We start from the raw sequence: 27,339 nt of genomic DNA on the forward strand, positions 1-27,339 counted from the left end.
CGGGGCGGTTGGGGTGGTGGATTTTGCCGTTTCTGAGGTGACGTGCGGGAGCGGCCGGAGTGGCAGCGATGGACCCGTTCACCGAGGTGGGGATCCGGCCCCGTGCAGAGAGGTTTAGTTCTTAGGGCCTGGGGCGGGGAGGGGGCTTGCTGCTGGGGCGGAAGTCGGGGAGGGTCCGCGGGAGCCGGGCTGCGTTACGGCCTCCGCTTCCCTTCCGCCTTATTCCAGGCTGCGTGCCCTTACGGAGGGGCTTGTCTTGCTTATGCCCGTATTCAACGTGTTGCAGCCGCCCCGGCGCTCTTAGGGCCGCTGGTCTCTTCCAGGAGAGGACAGAGGGGTTATTCACGCAGGAGTTGGTGAAAGGGAGGCCCTTTTCCAGTCTGGGCAGTACTTGTGTGCCTGGTGTTTGCTTTTCACGTGTTTCTGACAGATAAGGTCCTCCAGTGAAGAAGGAGGGGCAATGGAAACTGAGGCAGTGGTATTGATACACTGTCTGCTTAACCAGGGGTGTACTGAATTAATATGTACTGAATAACTACCCCCAGCCTTGACCACCTAACCCAAAACACATCCTGTTTGACACAGCTGTCTTTTCATGATTAGTCACTTTCATTTGCAGGTATAGTTCCCCCCCTTTTTTTTCTTAAACAAAATTCACTTGTAGACTGCTGTGTTTGCTTTTTTTGTTTCTAACAGGGCAAAATTGCAATGACACAAATGGCATGGGCTGACTTGAATCTGTTTGAGGGTTGAAGGCTTCTTGAGGATGCTGCACTGTGTTCTGCTCTTATGTGATACAGTTATAAAGCTATAGAGCTGTCTAATAATGGCTTTCAGAAGTACTGTAATGAAAACAAATGTTTTTGAATACACACAGAGTTACAGAATGGTAGGGGTTGCAAGGGACCTCTGGAGATTATCAGAGTCCAACCCTCCCTGCTAAAACAGGTTCCCTACAGTAGTTTGCATGGGAAAGTGTCGGGGTGGGTCTTGAATATCTCTGAAGAAGGAGACTCCACAACCTCTCTGGGCGGTCTTTTCCTGTATTCTGTCATCCACACTGTAAATAACTTCTGCCTATTTGCATAAAACTTCCTATGTTTCAGGTCTTGGCCATTGCTCCTTTTCCTATAACTACGCATCACTGGAAAGAGCCTGGCCACATCTAGTTACCTCTTGCGCTTTAGTTATTTATAAACACTGATCAGATCCTCTCTGTCTTCTCAGCTGAACAGACCCATGTCTCTCTTCCTTTCCTTGTAAGGCTCCATGCTCTTTATCACATTTGTTCTCTCTGCTGGACTCTGTCAAGGAGATCTGTCTTTTTTGAACTGGGGAGCCCAGAACTGGACCTTTTATTCCAGATGTGGCCTCATCAGGTCAGAGTAGAAGGAGAGGATCGCCTCCTTCAACCTGCTGGCCATATTGCCTTTAAAATACATCCTGTTTAACCAAAGCCTGAATTAATTAAAAAAAACAAAAACACAAACTTAATCATAAGAAAAATCTACATCAAGTACATTGCTTTAACAAGGAGGAAAGAATAATCTGTATTAAGTTCTGTAATCTTCAATAAGGCATCCTGTAAATAAATCAGGCGCCCATAAGGGGAGAGGATTGCAAGATCCAGCTTAAAGAAATCACGTTAGATATTGATTTGCATGTGCCAAAGCAGATTAATGCTACTCCCATGTAAGGCTGGCTAAGTGTAAACATCTAAAAACTCCTTCCTTAATTGGTAGTGTGTGCCATGATGAAACTAGTCTTAAATAAACCACGAATCCAGAATACTGGATCAAGTTTTAAATGGTTTTGCATGCTGGGAAATATTCCAAGCTCAACACACCCTTTGTATAGTTAACTGATTTTGAAAAGCTGTGACCAACTCAGAGGCCACTCCTTAGCGTAAACTTAATTGAAGTATTTGCTGTTGTTGCAGGGTGCCTGAGAGGTATTGCTTTGCCAGGAATGCTTGTGCTGTGAGCAGTGTTCCCCTGCTGTATAAAAATCTGACTGGTGTTAGTGCATTAGAAGTTTAGTTTGATAACTTTTCTCAAAAAGGACATTTTTATAAGGGAAGCTTAATTATCACCTGCTATAAAGTATTCATGTTGCAATTTTTATTTCTTTGAAATATCACTTTTATCAGTTTAGCTCTTTTCAGATAGTATTGGTAAATAACTGTTCTGTTGCTTGCAGGCAACTGTTGAGGCATTATAAATGTTGCTTAGGTAAAGCAGCATTAGTTCAAGCACTACCTGGCCAAAGGTGTTTGCTGACTTTAGAATAAAAGCACTTTAAATTAATGTAAACAGATTCTGCTGCAGGATTCAGTGCAGTGCTTTCAAATGAAGCAGTTCTAAAATAACGGTTTTGATTAATTTTACAAGCAAAATCTAATCACCTGTTGGGTGTCAGCCAAATTGTTAATACGGTCCACTGAGGAGATGGTGTGTCCCTTTTGGGATCACAGTGAGCACAGTTGTGGCTCTTCGTTTGTAGCCAATCGTATAATGCACTTTCTTGCATTAAAGCCTTTTTTTTGGTAGTACAGAGCATTAGAAATAGTCTAGGTTAATTGTATTTTAGAGTACTTATTGTAGAGCAGAGTTTTGTTTCCTAGCGTGGCAGATCGACAAAGAGAAGTGACTCAGTTGCTCAGAGGAGGGTTTGCTTACATGAAATTTGAGGTTAGTTGTTCTTTCAGTGTCGCAGAAACTTGCTCCCCCTGCTGCATTCTGCTAGTAAAGCAGGGTAGTAGCAACAAGCTCTTGTAATCAAGTGTGTGTCAAGGTTGCTAAACATGGCTTCTGTATGTAGTTTAACACGTGCTACTTTTAAAGACTGTCCATCAACATTTTAAGAGCAGATTATAAAATATGCTCTTGCAACACAAGCCATGATCCTCTAAGTACCACTTAGATGTTTTCAAATTCCTAGATAAAATGAAATAGGCATGTCCTAAGCTGAAATGTTGGCTGTTTCTGGAATACCACTATGCACTGTTGGTGGTGAACACCTTTATGATGAGCTTAAAGTAAGCCTCAAGCTCTGGTAGCTGGCTGACTCATCATGTGTAACAGCAGAGTTTGAATTATGGCAGTTGCATGGAAAACTTGAGATGGAAAAAGCCAATAGGAGTTGCAGCTCAACAGCGGAGGCGTGCATTCCTGTGAAATGACATCCTATTTGTAACAACCGAAGCTCCATTTTACTGGACTAACAAAACAGAAAGGAATGTGACTGCATTTGAATAAAACTGTAGGAATATTGTCTTAGATGATGCACTCAAATTTGCACAAGAGCAGTTATACAAATTAACTTAAAATGTGTACATTCACTTCGTGTATATTATCTGAACGCTTTATAGCTCTGCCTTTTGGGGGTTGGAATAAGGAAACTGGGCTGTGGATACAACTGGGATGCAGCTCATAGAGAAGGCATTGCAGGCACTTTGTGTGTCCTGTTTAAAAATATTTTTCCCCCTAACTTCCATGGAAGTTAAAGAAGTGGCGTTTATACTTTGGCAGAGAATTGTTGGACTGACATTCTGTTTGTCCTGTGTTGCCCTACAATGAAACATTGTTTGAGACTTCAGCCTTAGACAGTTAAAAATGTGAAATGTGTATTTAATTGCTATGTGACAGGACAGATAATGGCTGGCACAGTTCTCACAATAATTTATGTGGTACCAAACAAGTGCAGTTTATATGCTTCCCTTTACAGGTCATTAGTTCAATTGCACAGTTTCTTGTTTCAGAGTGCCTTAAAACATTGGTCAAAGCAATAATTAGGTGTTCTTTATATGTGGTCAAACTATGGTCTTGATTTATGAATGCAGGATTTTAAAAAGTGCTACTTGAAACTTGGATGTTATATTCACTCTCTACTAGTGTAGAATGTTCACTGAAACAGCTATTTCATATGCAATGTGATTATACTATTCGAATTCCCAAAAGTTAGGGAATTAAAGAACTTAATAAAGAAAGGTTAATTGACACCTCTTTACGTGGCTTTTTTTTCCTCAACAAGATAATGATAAATCATCTGTGTATTCAGACAATTATGACATCATTCCCTCACAACTTAATCTTGCAGGACCGGAGTTCGCTTTTTGTTTTGATGCTGCAGTAGCTTCTTTTTTTTGTACCTTACCAGCATGGATTCAATTTATTGAGTCATTGTTTTTCTTATGAACACTTTGGAATCACTAATTTATTTAATGTTTTGTTAAAAGGTTAGTGACAATTGGGTGTCCAGAACATGTTCTTCAGCAACAGGTCAAGAGCACGCTATGCAGGCTTGATAATTTAAGGCTATCACATGGTGATTCAGGGAAGAAATGTTATTACTTTCAATTGTTTCTGGATACCTGAGGCTCTGTAGATTTTTTTTTTCCCCTCTATTTTTGGCATTGCTTTACATCTCTCTAGTGTGATTTTCTTAGAAAGCCAAGCTAACGACTGAAACTTGGTAATCTATTGGGTAGCTTCATCTGTTTTTTAATGTAAAAGCAGATGTTTCAAACTTCACTGTTTCAGTAATTTCCATGAAAGTCTGTGTCTAGATGATAATACTTGAATTGGTGCCCCTGTGAAAGAAATGCTGGAACTTGTTTTCTGTCCAGTAGGCAAAATGATCTTCAGATACCCTGCAAATTGAGCTAACCAGCCAGATAGCAAGAAGGTAGTTTGGAATTTGCTGCAGCATGAGCTATCTTTTACCTAACTTTCTGAAAATAGGAGTGTGCATTGCAGTGGTGAAACACAAGTATGGCTTTCAGGAGTAAATGCAGTGAGAGAAAGAAGGAAGACAGAAAAAAACAAATAGATGGTAGTGTGGAAAACATGTTTTTCCTGTTTTCAGGAGGAGGGGTTAACCAATCAGAAAATCGAGCTTTAAATGCTTCCGTAGCATTGCATTATAGTAGGTCAGTTAGTAGCAGTAAATTATTACAGTAAAACTTCACATTTTTATTTTGAACTGTTGCTCATTAACACACTGAAGCGTATAGTAATGTGTGATTTATGGATTACTCAGAAACTACTTGAACGAACCCGTGCCAGGCGGGAGAACCTGCAGAGGAAAATGGCTGAGCGGCCAACCATGGGAGCAAGACTTGCAGCGCAAACCAAGAGGGTCAGAGAGCCTTTGTTAGAGACTGGTAACCAGACATCTCTTCCTGACGAACAAGGTATCCTACAGAAATGTCATTTTTGTTTTTTTTTCTTGTTAATTTGATGACATGTGCAAACCCCTCAGTGTTTATCCTAAAGAAAATAGCAATAGGTGCAGTTACCCAGTATATTAAGACTGGCTATGGTTAGTGTTTACCTTTTTCTGAGAGCAGATGATTAGTAAGCTATTTAAAGATAATTGTATAATGTGAAAGATAGTGCCTTGTAATTAGTGGAATTTGAGAAGGCTGGGTTATTCATACATCACAACTTTGCATTGTGGTTTTGTACTGTCTCTGAGAATGTTTGAGATTGTTAGAATACTAATTTGCTTCAATATTCTGGCCTGTACAGTGAAACCTATTACTAAACCATCACCATCGAAGAGACGCTGCTCCAATAACATAGAGATTCAGGCTTCCAGCACAGAGAACACACAGCCTGTTCCTTCAAGTTCCACAAGCCACCATTCTCCTGTGAATTCTGAGTTGCATGGAACTGTGTGTAACAAGGCTTCACCGGCTCAACCTCTTGAGAAAGAAGAAACAAGCACCAAGTCAGGAACTCCTGCAACCCTTTCAGTCAAAACACGTATGCAGAAACTGGCAGAACAGCGACGCTGCTGGGATAGTGAGGGTGTGTGTTATATGTGCTGATTATTATTGCTGCCTTTCAGTGTTTGTTTTGATGATAGTGTGTGCTAGCAGACAATTTTTTTTGTGAGACGGTGCTAATGTTTTTGTACAGAAGTTTTGCAGACAGCACTGGAAGTAGCTTAAAATGATTAAACTGACTGTAACAGAGTGTTGTGTGTCTTTCAGTGTGCAGCCTTGCTCACCACAACAGTGGTGTCAATCTAGTAAACTACTTGTTGCAAAGGCAACACATTCTTGACCAAGCTTTAATTTAACTTGATCAGACTCAATGCCTTCAGGGTACCTAACTTGATAAATTTGCCATAGAGAAAAATTGAAATATATCTCAGTGTATTTTATTAAGATTATGTTCTCTTTTCCAGATCCCTCTGAATGTGCTTCTCTGTCTCCTCTCCAGTCAAAAGACCAGTCTGTTTCTCCACCTAAGCAGGCAACTAGTCTGGCAAGTGGTACCCCCATTGGGAGAAGGGGCCGTTTAGCTAACCTTGCTGCTACAATTGGCTCCTGGGAGGATGACCTAAGTCATCCATCTGCAAAGCAAAACAATGCACAAGAACAGCCTGGCACTACTTGTTTATCCAAATTGTCCACTACAAGTGGAGCATCTGCTAGAATCAATAGTAGCAGTGTAAAGCAGGAAGCTGCATCCTGTTCTCAAAGGCTTGTTGAGGCTCCTATTAATAAACCAGCAAACTCAAAGATAGCGGTGAGTGTCTGATTAGTTGCTGATTAAGGATTGATTTTTTGAGTATGGGGTGGAGAAGTCTTAATTCATACCAGTTAAATAATCCGAATGTTGATAATAAATCAGAAGGTTTAGTGTGAGTAATCTTAGTTGATTTACCACATGTTCTTTTTTTAAGTAGCAGATCTGAAGCAGTTTAGAATTCCTTGAGACTTGAAGCTGAATGTGCATATATGTCTTGTAAATATTGATGTCGAATAATTGATTGCTGTCTTTTGATTATTGGAAGGAGATTCCTTAAAGTGACAGCCCTTTTGGATTTTACTCTGTAACGTATAGTCAGCTGGCTGAAACTCTGAATATTAACACTGAATAAAAATGGAATTGGAATGCTGAAATATTAGTACCAAATGCTTATTGTTCCATTTATGCCACTTAGGAAATGGCAGTGATCTGTGTGCCCTATCTTGTTTAGGGCACTGTGGAAAGCTACCTGAATAACTGACAGAAACACCTTGAATCCAATCCTGAAACAATTTGAAACGTTGGTTCAAGATGCTATCAGTAGCTTTATAACAATGGCTGTCAGTTCTTTCTGTTTTGGAGGAATGTGTTCTATAGTATGTTCTGCATGATGTTTTCATTCTTTTTTTTTCTCTTGAGGGAAAGACTAACATTGTGCAGTATCAGTTTAACATCATCTCTTTTTCTTCTTAAGGCTCCAAATAATTTTGTAACACAATCCTCAAGCAGTACTGTTCCTGCTTCTAAGGAATCTGAAGTACCACAACAGCTAACAGAGAATCTCAGCAGCCCTCAGAAAACTGAGGAACGCACACAGACAGTACAATCAACTTTGTCCCAGCTGGTTCAGTCCAAAGAAGAGACAGTCAAAGGAACACATGTGCAACCTGAACCGAAGGATAAACCCACAACACCAAGTATGCTGCTCTTCAGCTTCACTGGGTCAAAGGATTGTCATTGAAATCACCTATGTTGAATTACACTAGTTAAGAAGATAGAGTAACATAGTGCATAATGCATATTTCTTGCTCTAACTTCTTCATTGAAGAAGTCTGTGATGATTATAAGTTGTATAGCTTCCATATTTTGCAGGAGTATTTTTTGAATGTATTTTTAGTGACTTCTGAGTGCAGAACCAATCTAACAATTCTTTGTCTAAAAAGTATGTGACTAACAAAAGTTGATGGCAGGCTATTGAAAGCATATTTCAAATTGTTGGCTAAGATATATATGCAGTAGATATGAAATTAAAAAAAGAGCCTGAATATGTTAGAAATCAAAAATAAGTGCTTCCAGTCTTGAGGGCCATGTAGATGCGTAGTGTCTTTCTTTTCTAATGATAAAGTAAGGTGTATCTCCCTTATGTAGTAGAATGCTCATTTAGGTGGAAGGTGCAAGTGACAAATGTTTCAAAGACAAACCAATTGGAATAGTAAACAGGATCACGTGTGGGCTTTGTAAAGAGAAGGGTGTCCTTTTGCTCTGATTTATTGCTTTAGTATCTTCAGTGTTCTGTTACAGCAGTGATTTGTACTTCAGGTTAAGTTTGTATGAAGTGTAAGTTGTAAAGGAGGCATCTTTACTGCTTCATTGAGAACCTTCAGTGGAATCTAAGATTGCAGTGTAATTTTTGTCTGAGAGCTTCTTTTAAAGCAAAATAATTGTTCTTGTAGGGGGATTGGGAACTAAGACCTTCCTGGAACGCTTTGGAGAGCGCTGTCAAGAGAATAGTTCACGGAGTCCTACAAGTACTCCAGGGTACAGAACACCCATTGTCACCCCAAATACGAGGACGATCCAGGAAAAGCTTTTCAAACAAAATGAAAATTCCTCTACTGCCGCTTTAGTGCTTCAGCTTAAGCAGGTAGGACTTGCTGAACTCATAGCTTGTTTATAAGCTCGGTGAAGATTCTTACTGTTCTTTTCCTACCTGATAAGTTTGCAATGCCTTGACATTTTAAAGCTCTCAACTCTTCTCCTATTCCCCTTTATTTGCATAGGAACGTGAACGGGAACTTGCATGCATTCGTGGCCGATTTGATAGGGGCAATCTGCTGAGAGCAGAGAGAAGTGAAAGTTCTAAGAGAAAACTTCCAGAAACTAAAATGGTAATATGTTAGCTGCATGTCAAAGGATGTTCAGAACACGTTAAAGCAATTCACACATGGGGGGGGTTTGACACAAATGTAGATAAATGCTGAGAATCTTAAGGTTTGTAAATACCCAGGCTTCACAAGGCTGCTTCTCAAGTAGCTTGTATGATTATTAATGAAGTATTGGGCTCTCTACAGAATGAGTTACAAATGATACTGACTTGAGTGGATTGATTTAGTTTTTATGATGGTTATTGTGTTACTTCCTATATTGATATGTAAGAAATAAGTACGCTTATTTCTTATGTATGAATATTCTTTCTCCCTCCTGATCCCCCGCAGACTTCTAAAAACTTTTCATACAACCATTCTAACTTGGTACATCTGCTGACGTTCTTACATTAATAGAATCCTTCTTCTTATTGGATAGGAACATTATCACCTGAATGTACTGTGCTTTTGGTTTTAACAGGATGGCCCATCTCAAGGTAGTCCAAAACGTTCTCCTCGTTCAGATGCTACTAATTCTGGATCAGCAGAAAACATACCAGCAGGTGACAAGCCAGCAGAGTGTCCTAGTGTGGAATCTTCAGGTGAGAATTTGCTCTTTGTCTGTGGCTAAAACTGGACAGTTTAGCACTGCCCTTGGCATTCATAGGTGGACAAAGGCTTGTAGCACTCTTGTGTAGAACTGGACCTCAATGCAGCCTCATATAGTTGCTGATTTGTTTAAATTTTCTCATATAATCCTCTGCTATTTGAGGTACTGGTGAGGCAGGTTGCCTTTGTTTCTCAGTAAGTTTACTGAAGTTTTGTATCTTCATGTATGCTGAGTGTAGGTTGAGTGTGTGAAAATGATCAGCTATGGATTTCCTTCATACTGTATGTGAGTTTACCAAATTCATGCAAACTCTCACCTTGTCAGTATTCCCTAGTATTAATTCATACAGTAGGGGGTGTGAAACGAGTTGTTACCTGTGTGTCATCATATCTAATAGTAAGGGAGTAGAAGAGCCTTCAATTCTCTGAAAGCAGAGTGAACTTTGTTAAATGCTCCTTATATACTTCATGGGCAAATGGACTCTCAAATCTGCTTCTGTAATTGCAGGATTATATGCTTCTCTTAGATTGGGCTTGGATGTTGCGTTTTCTGTTTAATTCCACTTTTTGCTCAAGTGGTTACACTCAGCAGTGGTTTTGTAAGTTATCAGCTGTGTTAGCAATCTTCCAAAATGCAATGTTCTGTACCCCTGATTTTATTTACATCTTCATTGACTGTTTTATTTTTTTTTTAAATAAAATTCTTAGATGCTCCTAAATGTGAAGAGTCTGATAAATCCAGTTCTCTGACAGCCACTCAGCCAAAGAGCCCTGTGGAAGCAACGCCTATGTCAAAACTTGAACAACTTGCTGAGAAACCAAATGGTTTGTATTGATTAGATGTATTTTATTGTGCTTAGCTATTTGTTCCCACTTGTCTGGTGGTGTTGATATCCTTCAAGAACAAATAATGAATTCACTGTACATCTACTGACACTCGTGTTTGCTTTGTAATCAGATTTATAATACAAAGAAATCAGGAAGCTTTTAATCATAGTTCTTCTCTCAATGTTAAGTCTTCAAGAAGTATTAAAACTGATACTAAACTTTATTGGAAAAGGAGAGAAATGTCTGTGGGAGTCTGTGGGAGACTGTAGTTTCAGACTTGGACAAGTTTCAACATTTCAACTTATGCAGCACATGCCTCTTCGTATTGCCTCCCTGTATCATTTTTGCAGTAGGTGGGATAAAAGTATATTAATATAAGGATGGAAGTATACTTCAGGATTCTAAGGTATCTGACTATATTAAGCACTTTTTAATCAAGGTTACTTGAAAAGCAAAAGTGACTGCCTTGCCTGTCGACTCTTCAGTCTCATTATATTAAAAACATTTAGTTAGATAATGCTAATATTTATAAAACATCACCTTTCAGATGAAGTGCGCAATGTCGAATCGAAGGCTGATGATGAAATGAATAGCTCAAAAGTGATAAATGAAATTTTTGAAATTCTTCAAGAGGATGGTCCTGACATAGAAAAGCTGAAGAAGGAAATGAGCATGAGCCTTGAAGGTGAAAGTGATGATGAGGAGCAGGAAGGGTCACTAAATATTTCATCGATGTCTCTTTTAACTCCTCTAGTGGAATCTGTTGGTCCAGAGGTGAGAGCTCTAGGGAGATGGGAAGAGATGACTTTCAAGATAAAGTTGTGAAAATTGCTTGTGAACAGTGGTGTTTTGTTGTTTTGTCATACCTGGTCAAATACTGAAGTTACAAATAACATTCTGCTAATGAAGACTTAATGAGGTAAAGTTTCTGAAGTTTTTTTTTGCCTCTGGAAATAACATTGCATATCAGACGCTACATTAAACAGGTTTCTGCAAAATCGAATTTTAATATATAGATCTGTTACTTCCACTTGGACTATATGTGTGTCTAATAAAGCAGTTACCTGTGAGAATCTTAAGTAATTATTTAACTGTACAGGTTTGAAAACAAGGGGTGAAATATTCTGGAGTTCAGTGATCTGTTGGTGTCTTTAAAAACAAACAAATAGCTTTCTTGTTCCAGAAAATGTTTGTAAACAGTCTGCATATTCAGCTTCCTCTAGACCCGCTGTTCATATGCAATCACAAAACAAATAAAGATAAGAGGGGAATGTGTTTCAATCATCTATTTGTGTTACTCATGATACATCATCATTTTCTTGCCAGGTTTTTGTTTCTCCTTGTAAGTCAGTTGGTGAGGATAGCAGTGTCAGTGATGTAAGTCAAAAGTCTGATAAGTTCCAAAGGACTAAAATCCCCAGGGGAGAATCTGGAGACAGTATGAGCTCTCTGTCAGAAGATCGCAGCCTCCCATATAGGTAATAAACTCAAAGATCCTCTTATGTGCACAAACTAAGTATGTGATATGGCTTTTTTTTTTTTTGAACTTTTCTAAAGAAACCTATTGCTTATACTACAAAAGAAGCTTTTTATTTTCCTGAAGTTGTCAGCCTTTTCCAAAGGCTGCCTCTATGTAGTCTTCATGTTGTCTAAACTTTAAAAGTATTGAAGAGTCCTTTTCTTTTGAAGCCAAGATGAAAAGTGTTAATGACTGATATATGTTTAAATGTGTAAATAAATAAACTAAGTGTGCATGGGTAAAGCTTTTAACCCATTTACCTGTTTTAAGTGTTGATGCATATAGATCTCAAAGATTTAAAGAAACAGATCGTCCTTCGATAAAGCAAGTCATTGTTCGCAAAGAAGATGTTGCTTCCAAACTGGAAATGAAAAAGAATGGTCCATGTGATCAAGTCAATATCAAAAAGAAAATGCAGGTAGCTAATATACTTCAAAAACAGTTTTCCTAACTTACTATTCTATGACTAATTCACTCTGCAATTGACCACATATTTGCACAACTTAAACTAATTTTATAGTTCTAACATAAACATTTAGTGATATGTAATAGTACAGTGTGACTTAATACATTTCCTGGCTGTATTGTGCTATAAAACTGGAGAACACAAGATGTTGCTTTGAATAGGATATGAAGAGTTGTAATTCTGCTGAATTACTGGTTAGCTGCTGCTTCCTGTGATGAAGGAAAGGCTAGAGTGGATATGGAGTATACAGGCACTGAAGTCTTTCACCCCTATCACATTTAAATTACCTTTGAGGCAGAAGAAGTTGTGGTGGAGTATTCTCTTGCAGAAATAAGATTGAACTGCAAGATTTTTTTGTAGTTTACTATCTAAATTGCTTTTTTTTCTGAAGCATAGCAAAAAATGTTCAGTTTCATTTTCTTGAATGTAAGAATTGTTTTTTTTGCCTATTATTTCTGCTACTGGTTTATAGGAACTGAATAATGAGATCAACATGCAGCAGACAGTCATTTACCAAGCCAGCCAAGCTCTGAACTGCTGTTTTGATGAGGAACATGGAAAAGGGTCACAAGAAGAAGCAGAAGCAGAGAGGCTACTTCTCCTTGCAAGTAGGTTTTTAGATTCAAGACTGATTCTTTACAGCATGAACACTTTGTGAAGAGCTGTGTGATATGCTCTCGTGATTAATTTACGGTGTTACTTTGTACCTGCCTACTTACAGTTCATCTGTTTTGAAAACAGAAGATAACATCTGTTCTGCCTTCTCCACTAGGCAGGAGAACTTTACTGCCTTTTTTGTCCCACATATTCCTACTATTCTGGAAGTTGATTAATGTTTCTATGGGGGGGGGGGGGGGGGAGAACAAACCCAGAACAACAGAACAACCCACAGCATTTCAATGCTCATGTTTAGTGCTATTTTTTTTACCTTAATTACAACTATAATTCATCAACTTCTCTACGCAGCTGAGAAGAGAACTGCTTTATTGGAAGAATTAAATAAACTGAAGAGCGAGGGACCTCTTATTAAAAGAAGTAAAGCTGCTTCAGCATCTTCTGAGTTTACTCCGTCCAGGGGATCTGTTTGTATTTCGGAAATGCGTCTACCTCTAAAAGCAGACTTTGTTTGTGGTACAGTTCAAAAACCAGGTAAAAGTAGCAACTAAAAGTTACACCTTTTCCCTTGTTGTTTTACTCTTCTCCCTCCCTCACTAGATACATTTGTAGTTCAGTTTCCTCTTTGTTGTTTTTTTTGTCCCCTAAGTCGCTGTTTCACTGGGCTTTTTTAGAAGCATCCTTTTCTTACTTGTGATGTTCAAGAAGCTTTTACGACTTTCCCAGGCCAGTCTTGGAATTAATTATTTCCATGGTTCTCTGTAACATACTGAGAAAGAAGTAATATTTTATCTCAGGTCTCTCTCTTCTCAGGTCTCTCCTTGTCTTGAACTTCTTTTGTGGACACAAATCTACTACTAAATATCATTATGTAAATTCTGACTTTAGTGGTGTTCTGAAATAGTAATTGCATCACTTTTTTTTTTTTTTAGTCCTGTTAACACCTAAAAATCCTACATGTATAAATGCTAGGCATCTATTAAGCCATTATGTTTAAATCATTAAAGCTTTAGCATCAAGTAGTTTCTTCTGTTCTAGAACAATATCTGGAAATGTCTTTTTGTAGGCCTACAGACTTAGCCAGGAGCGTAGTAAGTTCCTTTCTCAAATGATTGTCTACAGGAATCTGCAAGCCCACAACAACCAGTGCTGTTTTTAAATATTGTCACAAGACTTCATTGTAGGTGGATAATTCTGGCAGGTTCCTCTTTTTTGCCTCACTAAAATGTAAGGGCAGAAGTCACTGAACAAATCTTGTTTAATATCTGTTCCAAACCTGCTGTTGATAAATGCATATGTAGCCTTGTTTTCTTTTTCAATTCTATTATGAAGTGGAAATTAAGTTTTAATACTTCAGATGTATCTTAGGGAGGGCATAATGCTTATACGGTCAAGAACAGAAGTGGAAACACCTGACAGTTTAATCTCTTGGTGTGTTGTGATTCTGATTGTATGAGTGAGATTTGTGTGAACAGATTTGTCTCTGCTTATAGGAAAACTTTTTTAATGGTTACAAAAATACTTTTTGTCAGTAATTCTTGTAACCAAATTGTCTAAAGAAACAACTAAATACTGCTTGTCATAGAAAATGTGTTCTGGAAGTGCAGCATTTGCTATATACTGTGTACCATAACAAATTCTGTAGTCACTTTCATTTCTGAAGAGAGCATCAAATATAAAGGCTATAAATCTATGCTTACTGGACTCTAGACCAGTTGTTCTGAAAGCTGTGTCTTGTTCTCTACTACAGAGCAGCTAAACTTTTATTTTTAACGTGATATAATCTTATGTATTGCTCTTGTCTTACTGCTCTTGAACTTGCTGCAGTTACTCTAAACCTTCCAATATCTGATGCTATTGAAACGTGCTTTTGTGGTGGTGGTCTTTTTCTCCCTATTACATGAGAAGTCAGGGAAATAAGTTGCACTGATATTAATTCCATCATAGGATGGGACGAGGAAAAAAGAAATAATGGGGTGGTCAAGAACAAAAGCTGATGTACTGCAAAGCTGGTTGGCCTAGAGGATAGGGAACTAAGACTAATTGCTGAGTCTGATTCATCCTATTTTGTCTCATGCACTGGGTAGTAGGTTCTGGGCTGAAGAGCCCCAGATCCTAATGCACTTGCGATTTCTGTGGAGGTGATCCTCCTAATAGATACCCTAGGAAATGCAATTTGTGCTCAGAATAAGTTTGTAAGCAAATCTTGACTAACGCAAGTATTTAAATTGGGTGAAACAGAGGCACACTTAATGGTAATGCAGCACTGGAGGACTTTTAGATACTTGAATAACTCTTGAATTCAACACATTTCAGATATGCTTTTTTTTGTTTTTGTTTTTACAGAAGCAGCAAACTACTACTTTGTGATAATTCTGAGATCTGGAGCAGAAAACATGGTTGCAACTCCGTTAACAAGTACTGCCAGTTCTCTGAATGGAGATGCTCTTACTTTTACTACAACGTTTACTATGTAAGTATAGGTATAAAAAAACTATTTTGGAACTGATTCCACCACTGATGGTGGAATGTTACTGAAAATATTCATGTAAGAATGCCTTATTCTGTGAAAAAATTGAGTAAGGCCTTCTTGAAGAAGTAGCCAGAATGTACTTTTAAAAAGGGTAATCTAGATTTATGTCATAAGCTAACTCGTCTGTGACTCTTTCCTGGATTAACTGCAATGACAGGTGAATTACTTTCCCTGAGAGTTCTTTCACAGCAGTTAATGCTTCTTATAGCTATTTGTTTCTGGTGTCTTGAAAAATAAATAAATAAAAGATTGTTAGAACTAAAATTAATTCTGAAATGTTAGCTAAAAAGATGTGATTTCAAATGGGTGTCTGATTTGTCTAGTCTTTGAAAATAAGCAAGCTCAGTTTTTCAAGTCTATTACAATCACAGTTCTCACTTAAAGTGAATTACTGAAAAAACATTATTCTAGTAATGTTTACCAGTATTGGACTGAAGGGAGTATGTTCTGAGAAATGGTAGATGCATTTGATCTACTCCTGACCTTAGGAATATCAACGCTTCTTGCTTGTACTAGGGAGTGTTATTGTAGAAGTGAAAGGATTTCAGACCTCCAGGGACAACCTAAAGTTTACTCATAAGAGCTACTAGCTAGTAAGCACCACGGCTAAGATTCTTTTGAGTAGAACCTAGATATTCTTAGCTATTCCTTGGTGAATTTTATGGTTCAGGAGGAGAAGGGAAGTAGTAATGAGTAACAACAGCAAAAACAAACAGCCATCTTTGCTGCAGTCTGTCTTAACGTGCTTTTCCCATTCATCTCTTTTAGGCATGATGTGTCAAATGACTTTGAAATAAAGCTAGAAGTCTACAGTTTGGTATGTATTGGTCCCTGTCAAGAGAATGTGTAAGGGAGAATGATGTGTTGTACTTCCTTAATATCTTTTTTTGCCTTACAGGTGCAGAGAAAAGAAGCTCCAAGCACTGATAAAAAGAAAAAGGCAAATAAATCTAAGGTAAATGGAACACAAAATTCATTGTCTTGTACTTCAAGAGGGTGCACTAAGAAGACTGTAGTTTTCAGGGAGAACTGACTAATAGTTTTAAACAATATGTTGCTTGCTTTTACTCCTCTTGTTCTAAGAACATCTGCAATAACACCTGGGTTATGCACTCCTGCAACAATTAGTGGTTTGGGCTTGCAGCACCTAGAGTCTAAAATACACTGGGGTACAAAATGAAGAAAGACTCTTGATTGTTCTCCAAAACGCTGTGCTTTTCAAATTTTCAAACTTCCATTTAATGTATGGTTGCCTCTTCTAATGATTTAGTACTTTTATTCTCCATTTTTACATAACATCCACAAGTCAGTATCCCATGCCCTGCAGTTCTGTTGGTCCTAAAGCTCTATTGATTATCTATAATGCTGTTTTTTTAAATGTTAGGTAAAAGCAATAGTTGCTTATTTTTAAAGCAAATGTTGTTTTAATAATCCCTTGGAAGTAAATGTTTAAGCCTGAACAGCATGCACAGTTCAAGTATTTGTGCTTTATTATGTATTGTTAGCCCTAAACAAGCGTGGCTTTTTAGGGGTGCTTTTCACCTAGCATTCAAGTAGTTGGTTGTGCATTGATTGCTCCTTCTAGGTCCTGTTTCCTCCTCATAAAAATATCTGTCAGCCTGCAAAAAGGAGAAACTTGAGCATCTTCCAAAGATGATGAGATAAATTCTTAAATCCCGTATCAGAGAATAGAAATAGTGAATTTTTTAAATCTTTATTTTCATTTTGCTTAGTGAAAACACGCTCCTACTTATCCTCCAATAAAATTAGTTGCAAGTCCACTGTTTTGCTTTCCTTTGCTGTAGTTTACAGGAACCTTCACTTAATACTAAATGTTTTTGTGGCACTCTAAGTTGCTAACACAGAGCTGATGGCATCTTGTACCTGCTTTCATCTTTCAGGTTCAAGAAAAGATACATATGTAACTCTAATTTTTAATATTCTCTCTTTTTAATTTTTGGGGCTTTCACCTGAAAATATAGATAATACACAAGGAGGACATCAAATGGCTCTGTACTTGTGCCGTTATTATCTATCGTTAACAAGTTGTGTTTAATTATTACGGGAAGGAGATTGCTTTTTCAAATGCACCTTATGCATTCCAAGCTGTTGCATTGGGTTCAGTAATCAAGGACTTGTAACAAGAGCTAGCATGTATTTAAAAAGAAGTTATTTAAGTGTAATTTTCATGGGAATGTAGCAAACAGTTAAAGTATCCTGAAATCCAAATGCATTAATTTTCTTGTGTTCTTTTGCAGGTTATCACTCCAAAGAGATTATTAACATCAATTACCTCTGTAAGTAGGAATGTAATACTGTAACAAGCTCTGCATATAGCTGCTTCCAAAGGCCTTATTTCCACATGTGTCTGTAACAGGCTTTTTACATCCTTCACTTGAAACTATAAACAGTGTAGATTTGTCAGATTCTTCAGCATCTGCTCAAGAAAGCTGAAGAAATTGGTAACAACTCTGAACAGATAATGCTGAAAATATAGTTAGTGTGTGTTTATTTGGTTCATTTTCTAATTGTTTTTAAGTACTTAAAAACTTCAAATCTAGTTTCTTTGTAACCTAGCTTATCCTTGTGTAGAAATTCTCCGTTTTCTCACTAAGCTTTTGTGTTTCTTTCTAGAAAAGCACCCTTCTTACTCCAGGTAAGCAAATTCTAAACATCTTATACCAAAATGAATAAGCAGCATCACTGTCAAAAGCAGTGTATCAATGAATAATACTTGCAATATAATAATTACATGTAATAAAGAGAAAATATCCCTATTTGTCAGTTACCTTTAGTAATAGGTATCTCTGAGTTATGATTAGTGGAAGCTCCCTTTGCAGAATAGAAATTACTGTCTTGTATCTAATACCTGTAGTTAAAATTCTTTGTGAGAAGATGAATTCAAACAAATTTTAAGTCTTAAATTGTTTTGACATCAGACTAGTATAGAATAATCTTGGAAATTCTTGAATATGTGATCAGATTATGAGATTTTGCTTCTCTGTAATGCTTTGTCAGTATATTTCTGCAATATGAGATGCTGATGCAACAGCATCTCAGTTTCTTTGACATCACTGAAATGCATTATACACTTGTCTAACTTGCATTTGAGGTACTTAAGATAGCCGTAGTACAAACTGCAGCAATAATAAGCTCGTGAGCAAGCTCTGAAATGTTTACAGTACTGCTGATACTAGTCTGATTCCTGTCTGTGATCTACAGGGCTTGTTTCTGTTGATAGAGTGCACAGAAATAGTTGTTCAAGTTCTGCAGACTACAGTGTTAGTAGCATTTCAGATCTCTTCTTCTCAAGTTCCTATTGCAGGTCATATGTGCTTTGTGTGCTGTTTTTCCCCATCTTAAGATGATTTATCTCATCCTCTGTGAACATTTCAAAGCCTTTTACTGAAAGGAAGGAACTAGTGAGAAGGAATGGAGCGTGCTAAGGTTCTGTTTGAATGTATTCCTGTGCTATGTTGCAAAGAGTGCTTCCAGTGTATTACGTAGGACACTTGCACAGTAGTACAGATAAAGCTTGCTTACACCTTAGATCATCTTAACTGTGTGTAGTGTTACAGCTTGTCTTGAACTTTTCTCCACAGCTATGGCCAGTCCAGGAGGCCCAAATGCTGTACGCACTACTAATTTCATCCTTGTTGGATCCCACAAGCTCTCATTGTCTTCTGTAGGAAATACCAAATTTGCATTGGAAAAGGTAATGGAGATTACTGTGTTTATAAGATGATAACACACTATTAGAAAAAAAGGAATGAGTTCACTGTTCCCAGTAATTCTAGAAGATATCTAGGCAAAGAAATTATACATACATATGTGTATATAGACAAGTAATTTTACTGATATTAACTTCAGATGACTGAAACATCGTCTCAAGATGTGTCAGAAAGGCACACTGTAATGATAGGTGTTTTCTTCTCTGTAAGCTCAGTGTGTGGTGTGGTTATGCAAAGGTAATGGCAGCATTTGGTTAATGATTGCTGTCACTGATGAACTGGCATCTCTGTGTACATGGATTTCTGGACTGTGTACATGTTTGTTGCTTTTATTTCTTATACTATTCAATGGCTTATTGCTAAATAAAGTACTGTTTTAATGATGAAGTATTTATAAAGTTGTCTGCATTTAAATGACTTTAAAACCTCAGTACAAATACAGATGAGAGTATGAGTTTCCTATCGTATCCCCACTAAACTTTTAGAAACAAGCAATATTTTTTTTTGTAAGAGCTACTGCCACATTTTGTACTATCAGTCCTTTGTCCAAATAACTTTATTGGCTCTTGCCATTACAGATTTTAAAAACTGTATTCTTGAATTCATTGAAACTGTAACCTTGTAACATCTTAAACATTTATTAAAATAACTTTAGGTTAATGCCAGCAGCTGTCTTAAAACTAGCTTAAATTAATTCACAAGCTACTACAGTATATGATGGTACTGAATTGCAACTTTCTGTCCAAATAGTAGTGTCAAAATAAATTTTCTCCTAGACTAACTATAACTTATTGCAATGATAGTAGTACTGCAACTAAAGCTTCTGACAAGAGGTGAGATTATAAGAGTAGTGGTTTCTGCACAAGCTTTAAGAACAGTGTATCAGAATAGTTTCAATTTGATTTTTCAGAAGATCTACCTTCTGTGTGTAGATCCAGATTCCTTTTCTGAAACTGAGAACTTATGTAGCAGCAGTGCCGTTCAGCTTGGGTACTGACTTTGGTTCTTCAGCATAAATATTCTTAGCAAGAGCTACGCTTAAGTCTTACTTTGTGTGTGACTTGGTCATGGGAAATCTCTTGTTCTGGGGATTATGGGAAACAGCTTTTAATTTGTATTTGACAATCTGGATTTGAACCTTTATAGACCCATGTATAGGATGGAACACTGGGCTGGATGCATAAACTATGCACAATGTTCACAAAAATCTCCAGGAAAAGTGTGATTCTGTTAAATCTTTCCAGGTGCATGGCTTCAACAATTGTGAATAAGAATCCTCCTTCCTGTTGGATAGCTTTCGTGCAATTATGACCTCAGCAGACCTTCAGTTTTGCCTTGGCCCTCGACTGTATTAAACATCTCCTTTTATAAACTTCATACATTTCTAATATGAAATCTACTGCCAAGTCTGTGGGTTTTGATTTTCATTCCTGTCATTTTATATGCATTTCTGAAGTTCAGAATAGAAAGGACAAAAATCTATTCCTGTATAACTGTACCCACATCTTTTTATTTTTTATTTATTTTTTTAAACACTGACAGTGCTGAGTGTATTTCTTTTTTCCATAGATGAATTTTGAAGGGGAGGAAAGAGAACTGTTGAGCTATATGTTCCGGGACAAGGTTGCTATTATTGCTTAGTTTATCACTACACAGGAATCTGGCTTTCTACTGCATGTTGCTTATATGTCAGCCCTCTGATCTTCTGCATGCTTTAAAAATTCTTTTTAGGAGAAAAAAAGCTTACAAAAGCTTATAAGTAAACGTAACAAGATGCTAGGAGCCTTTACAACTAGAATTCTACTCTTTGTATTGTACAATGCTGAGGATGCTGCCAGAACTAGTTTAAAACATGTTAAGGAGAAGTCCTGCTAGTGTGTCTTGTCTTTCTAGATCACTAGAGGGAGGCTTTGAAACACAACTGATGCCTCTTAGAGACTGCTAGTCAGGAAATCTAACCAAATTCTTTATGAACTGCATGGAACATCAAATCAGCTACTCTGCTGGTGAGGGGCCATAGTGAAAAAAACACTAGCAACCCAATTATTGTTTTAACTCAACTTACTGTCGTTGTGGACAGTTCTAATTTTCTTCAAACTAAATCTTTTTTTTTAAGAGAATGAATGTTTTGAAAGTACTCAACACATCAGAAAGTGACGTTCTTGTCTGTACACAAGTTTGCAGTTGAAATATTTTGCTTGATGTATGCATGGTTAGGTTTCTAAGAATTATGTAAAATAGTGTACTTAAATAATTGGCCCAAACCTCTGAAAGTACCATTATGTGGTTAATACTCCTTGAATCTGAGAGAAAGGTTTTGTCTTTTCTTGAAATTAAGGAGGTGATAAATTTGATGTCTTGAGGGGTATCTTGAAAATGTCTACAGGTAATCTTCCATTATAGCAAGCTAACTTCTTTTTATGGTAGATACCTGAATGACCACACCAGAATGCAAGCTAGCCTAGTCAGGGACTCCTCATTCAGTTGTTTATTCAACAGATTGCTTTTTTTTTTCCCACTCCTACTCTACTTTGTCTTGAAAAGGGATCTATTGCTGACTAGAATGTAGCATTATCTCATTATATGAATCAGAGGATGTTCTGAGACCTTTTTAAATTAGTAATGGTGTATGTTCTGCATAACTGAAAAGCTTAGTTTGTTATGCACCTTTTTGCTTTGTCACACAGTTCTTTACTAATATACTTTTCAAAATCCATGAAGTGTTTATCTACATAAAATAGTATATTTCTTGTTCAGGTAACAGCATACTGTATGTGGAGTGCACTGCAAATTTTCTTCTTTTTTTAATTAGCAACTTCAAATTTTTTATGCCTATAGAAAAAAAAGAAATATATATATTATTTTAATTTTATTTTTTATAGTAGTGACAGGAGCACCCATTGTAACTGGGGTGCTATGCATGGAGGGGCTGGGGGGAGTCCAAAATTAATCTTTGCACATTCTTCCTCAAGCTTCTTGGAAGCTGAGTTACCCTCAGCCAGCCTCTCATATAGTAGTTAATCTTTCCTGGCTGGCTGAAGGTAGGGTTTGGAATCTTGTTAAAAATAACTTAGTGCAGGTCTTCAGCACCTTGAGTGCCAGCAAAGAACAACTGCTTTCATCACTTTTTCCCTTCTAGGCTTTTTTGTACAAATATTTATCTGAATAGTCACAGTTACATCAGTATCTACCGAAAGTGCCTATGGCATCCAAGTACCAATCCTTTTTAAACTCGCTTTGATGTTTTCTAAGCAGCTTAATGTGAAACCAAGGCAGAAGCTTTCAGGATGCAAACTGCTGCCATGTGTTTATAACAGTGCTTGGGTTGCCTGTTGCTTCTAGATTGAAGCATGCTTGTGTGTACGTCCTGAGCAAACTAATAAGCAAATAAGTCTCTCAAACCTTTTCAATGAACTTGAAACAATCAGTGATTATTGCTGTCTTGCTTGAGACTGACTGCTTTTTTTATGGCTGGAGATACTAAGAAGAGGGCAATGCTAATGTTCTGGTGCAGGTGACTTGCTTAAGTTCTAGAATAGATGGTGGAGAATGTCAAAATTTGATGACTGGTTGTTTTACTTTTTTGCAGGTTCCCTTTTTGTCTCCTTTGGAAGGTCATATATATCTAAAATTGAAATGCCAAGTGGACTCTTCTGTGGAGGAAAAAGGGTTCTTGGTAAGGTATTCTCTTCAAATTCCTTCCTTGGAAGTAACAGATCTTACTAAATATACTCAATATTTTAACTTCATGTATTTGTGGTGATAGTAAAGCATAACAAAACTGGCCATATTTGTTCTTCCTGAACCAAACCCCCAAAACCTTTCTAGTTTGTCTTCTAAACCAGCCTGAATTAAAGCTGTCTTTACTACTGTTCCCTTTTATTAATGTTTTAGCTTGTATGTGTTTTTCTCGTTAAGTTTGCCTCTTATTCCAAACTTCGATTAAACTTCCTTTGCTATTGTTTGTATGTGATGTGAAATTCTAATTTCACTGGCAAAATCTTTTATGAGGCATCTTGGATTTTTTTTTCTCTGGTATAAACAGATTATCTCAGACTTTTACTTAAGCTACTTCTCCAAAAGCTTGACTTGAAAAAACGTGCTTGGGTCTAACAGATGGAGTCGTTGAGATTTTATCCAGCAGATGGCAGTAAATATGCTATGAAAACACTTCAGCAAACCATTAAACTGTCTTCATTCTAGTGTTTTCATAATTTTTTTTCAAGCAATTCTGTCTCTTTTTACTTAATGAAGTCAGTTCAACTTTGATTACAAGCATATGAAATGTTTGCATCTAGTGTTTGATATCCCATGTTTTTGTACACTGCTTTTAAAACACATTTGTTTACTTCTGTTATACATAAAACCTGGGGAACAGTACGCATATTATTTTTTTCCAAAGTGAAGGTTTGGAAACTCCCTGCTTTAAGAATGTGTAATCTGAATTACAAGAAGTAGAAAACTACAATATATGAAAATAAACTGGAAAAAAATGTTTTGTAAAAGTTCATGAGAAATCAGGGATAGAAGGTAGACAGTGAACTTTGTGTTGTGGTACTAAGGAAATGGGCCTTGAAATAAGCATAATCCTGGGTCCTGTAGAATAAACTGCCAACAAAAATATTTAAGATCATTTTCTGGTTTCTTTTAAACTGTCAGGAGTCCTGAGTGTAGCCTGTGGAATAGCCAGACATAAACTTTGTAATCCTGACTTGTAAGTCAGGACGTAAATACAGAGTCATAATGTCTTGTGTTATAATAGTATGTGGTTTGTGAACCACTGAGTGAGTATATTTTATGTGTTGGCCTCCGTCATCTTAAAATAATGGGAATGCTTGACTGTGTCAATATTAAAAATCTGGTCATTTGAAATAGCAGTGATAGGTGCATTTTGTGCAAAATGCTGCAGTCTTGAGAACGATAGCTTAAACCAATTTTCCACTCTACTTGGAAAATAAGTATACTATTAGAAGCCTTTCCCAGTAGGTATTTTCTCCTACTCAGGTTTACTGCAGTGAACTTGCAGAACCATTCTGTAGGGAAAAACTAGTTGAGTATAGCCCAAACTCCAAGTATGTAAAAAGTGAACACTTTTTTTTTTACAGACTATGTTTGAAGATGTTAGTGGATTTGGAGCATGGCATAGGCGCTGGTGTGTGCTTTCTGGAAACTGTATATCTTACTGGACATACCCAGATGATGAAAAACGGAAGGTTAGTAGTGTTCATAAAGCTCAAGACTAAAGTTCTGTAATACTTTATGCTATTTGCTGGTCTTCTTTAATAACTAATACTTTAGGTTTAAGATAATTATGTGCAGAGCATGAGATTCAAATTTCTAAAGCTTTCTTGGGGAATGGAGAAGGCTTGTCTTCATAAATATGACATAAACCAGGGCAGAAGTAGAAACTGATTGTTTTTTCTGTTGGGGAAGAGGAAAAGTAGTGGAAAATCTTTATTCAATTACCCTTTTAGCCTTAAGACTTCCTACTGTATTTGTCAAATGAGAAATGCAGAGACTATTTAATTGAAATTGACCAAGTTTGTACAGGTTAATAAGCAGGCTGTATCCAGTTGCCCTAAATTTTAGACAAAACATTTGCACTCAATATAGTGAAGAATGAGATTGGACAATCTTTCTATACCTTATAAGCATAGCTGTAATTATGGACTATCTTGTTTGCATTCATTGCTTTCTTGGATCTCTCTTTTACAGCTGAAATTAGTGCTTTTAAGTGGCTCTTACATAAACCCGTGTTATTGTCTGGCTAATGAGCCAAATCAAAGAGGTTCATCTGGTCACTAAGGTGAACCTTGTGTCTCCTTAGCCTGTTTCGAATTGCTTTTAAGGACTGCTTTCAGGAGGGTTTTTCTGACTCACTTAAGCAATTTACCATTAAGTACTTGCTTGTTTGTTGGCACAGCACTTTTTTTTTTCCTCCTGAACTGTGGCAAACTGTGGTTCTTATGTGTCTCCTATGCCAATCCAGATACCTGAATTTAGTTTCTTTCCTGCTAAAAAAGGAAGACTGTATGCTGCTAGTTGCCAAGTTGTATCAGTGTATTCTGTTTCCCTCTCAGGACAGGAAAATAATCTGTCTGCTATAATGTAATAATATTTTAAAAAAGCTAAAATTTGGGATGATCAAGGAAAAAAGTTCTTATTCTCCTTTAGTCCACCAAAGCTGCTCTGGTTTGTCTTCCAGTCTGCTCTGTTCTTGAAAATGTCCTGGTCTTATCTTTCTCAGTGATAGTGATATACTGAAAGAATGATGCAGGTGTATAAAAGAATATACCTGACTACTATCTACTGCAATAGTACTCTATCCTTAAATATCTTACACATCTCCTACCATGTGTGATAGATGTAGTTCAGAAATATTGGTATTAAGCAATTATTGCTTTAAATTATATTTTATTTTAAATAAGCCTTGCATATTGGGAATACGTAGTTCTGATGAGTTATACTCTTCCTTAATGTTAAATGAAACAGAGCTATCCTTTTTTTCCCCATAACCTACATTCCTTGTGATGTTGCTGTAGTGTGATGTATCCTGTAGGTGGGATAAATTGGAATTAGAGTCTGTATCTAACTTCAGGTGTACAGCTGAACCTCTCTCCATAGTCAGTGAAAAAGGATAACCACCTTGAAAATTAAAGTACTTTTTAATGGTGTCTATCCATTACCTACAGAGGGAGCTAAAGCAGCTGGACTCTGCAGCTAAGTGCATTAGTTGCATGTTTAAAGATGAATCCATGTGCTTATAGATTCTGACAGGAGTGATGCAAGGTTCCCTAAAGTGCTTGCTTTCTGTAGGCTTTCATAAGGTTTGCTCAATCAGTTTGGATTTTATTATGAAGCTCTCTTGAATCTGTGAATTTAAAAGCAAAGCTTCTCTTTAGGAAGTTATATTCACATTTTTTTTCTAAGTCTAAGCCTTTGAAAAGGGATAGACTTATTAACTGCATTGTATATGGAAGGGTATATTCCACTGTCTGTATTTTGCCTCACCTATGGCTCTTTTCAGTGTGAAAACTAGAATACTTCTATTTGGGGAGACATTTGCTTCTTTTTTTTTAGTAGTAATGTTAAAACATGTTCAGAATTATTTATCATAGCAGTATTCTTTACTGACGAGAGAACTTCACTTTCAGCATCCTTTGGGCCGGATAAACTTGGCTAACTGCACCAATCGCCAGATTGAACCTGCCAACAGGGAGTTCTGTGCCCGTCCCAACACTTTTGAACTAATAACTGTCCGTCCACAGAGGGAAGATGATAAAGAGACTCTTGTCAGCCAATGCAGAGATACACTCTGTGTAACCAAGTAAGTGGATAAAATCATGAACCTTATGTACTTAATGGCAAGTGAGGGATTGTCTTGCCTTGTGTGGTGGTTTAATATAGCTGTACAATTTTGGCGTGCCAATGCAAAACTCATTTGAATGTTTAGATTTTGGGGATCACACTGAAATTGTTTTGTTCTCTTTTAGTTCTATTTTGTCTTATCAAGCATCGGTCTTCTCAAAATGCTGGGTTCTTTGTTCTCAGAAGTAGAAACATCAGGTGGTTTAGTGGAACTTTGCAGAGCTCTGGAATATGATATCATTTTTCCTTTGCTATTTGGGGTTTTGTAGATAGGCTTGACCTTTTTTCTGAATCTCTATGTAGAAGAGGGGGGAAGATATTGAATTCACTGAGATCTTTGCCTTTTAGGAATTGGCTATCTGCTGATACTAAAGAAGAACGTAACCTTTGGATGCAGAAGCTAAATCAAGTTCTTATTGACCTTCGTATGTGGCAGCCTGACGCTTGCTACAAACCAATTGGAAAGCTTTAACCACTGGAAGGAGAACATGTAGAAAATACCTATGCAAAAGGCCATGTGAACTAAACAAGGAAAAAAATAAATGAAAATTAGTGGAAAGTCATCTGGATCACTTAAGCTTTAAATCTGAGAGAGTACATACCTTTATATAGGACTGTTATGCAGTATTTTTATTTCACTTTAAGGATTTTAAAACTTATTTCATAGCTTTTGAGTGTAGTAGGAAGCAATTAGTTGTTTCTAAATGTGCTAAATATTTATATAACTTTTTTGGATGTGGTTTTAGCTAAGTATACTTTCTTCATGAAACAACTAAATTGCAGGAGATCACACTTCAGGGGGAAAGCTAGTGAAAACACAAGCTTACTAGCTAACTCAGCCTTCTTGAAAGAGTAGCTCAGAGTTCTTTGATAGGAAAGGTGCTGAAGCAGGAACTTTAATGTTGGAGGGTGTTTTCATAATGATCAGGCATGGAAGTTAATAGTAAATTTTATTCTGCACCATGCAGTATAGGCATTTCTTGCTTGCATGATATCCTTGTGGTCAGGACAGAAGATATTCACATTACTCATGCTTCTTCTGCA

The 27,339-nt window shown here is 37.1% G+C and overlaps 1 protein-coding gene across 1 annotated transcript; it reads left to right on the forward strand.

Annotated features, from left to right (window-relative positions):
- ANLN (anillin, actin binding protein) lies at positions 1-27,049 on the forward strand. The gene is made up of 25 exons (XM_065752275.1): positions 1-86; positions 5,041-5,194; positions 5,532-5,813; positions 6,196-6,539; positions 7,237-7,459; positions 8,216-8,406; positions 8,543-8,650; positions 9,108-9,228; positions 9,944-10,060; positions 10,611-10,837; positions 11,390-11,541; positions 11,853-12,000; positions 12,521-12,656; positions 13,015-13,197; positions 15,010-15,136; positions 15,965-16,013; positions 16,095-16,151; positions 17,455-17,493; positions 17,831-17,852; positions 18,799-18,911; positions 20,497-20,550; positions 22,517-22,603; positions 24,033-24,140; positions 26,082-26,254; positions 26,644-27,049. The coding sequence occupies exons 1-25, from the start codon at positions 69-71 to the stop codon at positions 26,765-26,767; spliced, it is 3,357 nt and encodes a 1,118-aa protein (XP_065608347.1). The 5' UTR covers positions 1-68; the 3' UTR covers positions 26,768-27,049.
- Positions 27,050-27,339: the final 290 nt, after the last annotated feature.

This window comes from Cyrtonyx montezumae, unplaced genomic scaffold, assembly GCF_038088225.1.
Source record: "Cyrtonyx montezumae isolate F1298 unplaced genomic scaffold, pur_monq_1.0 scaffold_8, whole genome shotgun sequence".
NCBI lineage: Eukaryota > Metazoa > Chordata > Aves > Galliformes > Odontophoridae > Cyrtonyx > Cyrtonyx montezumae.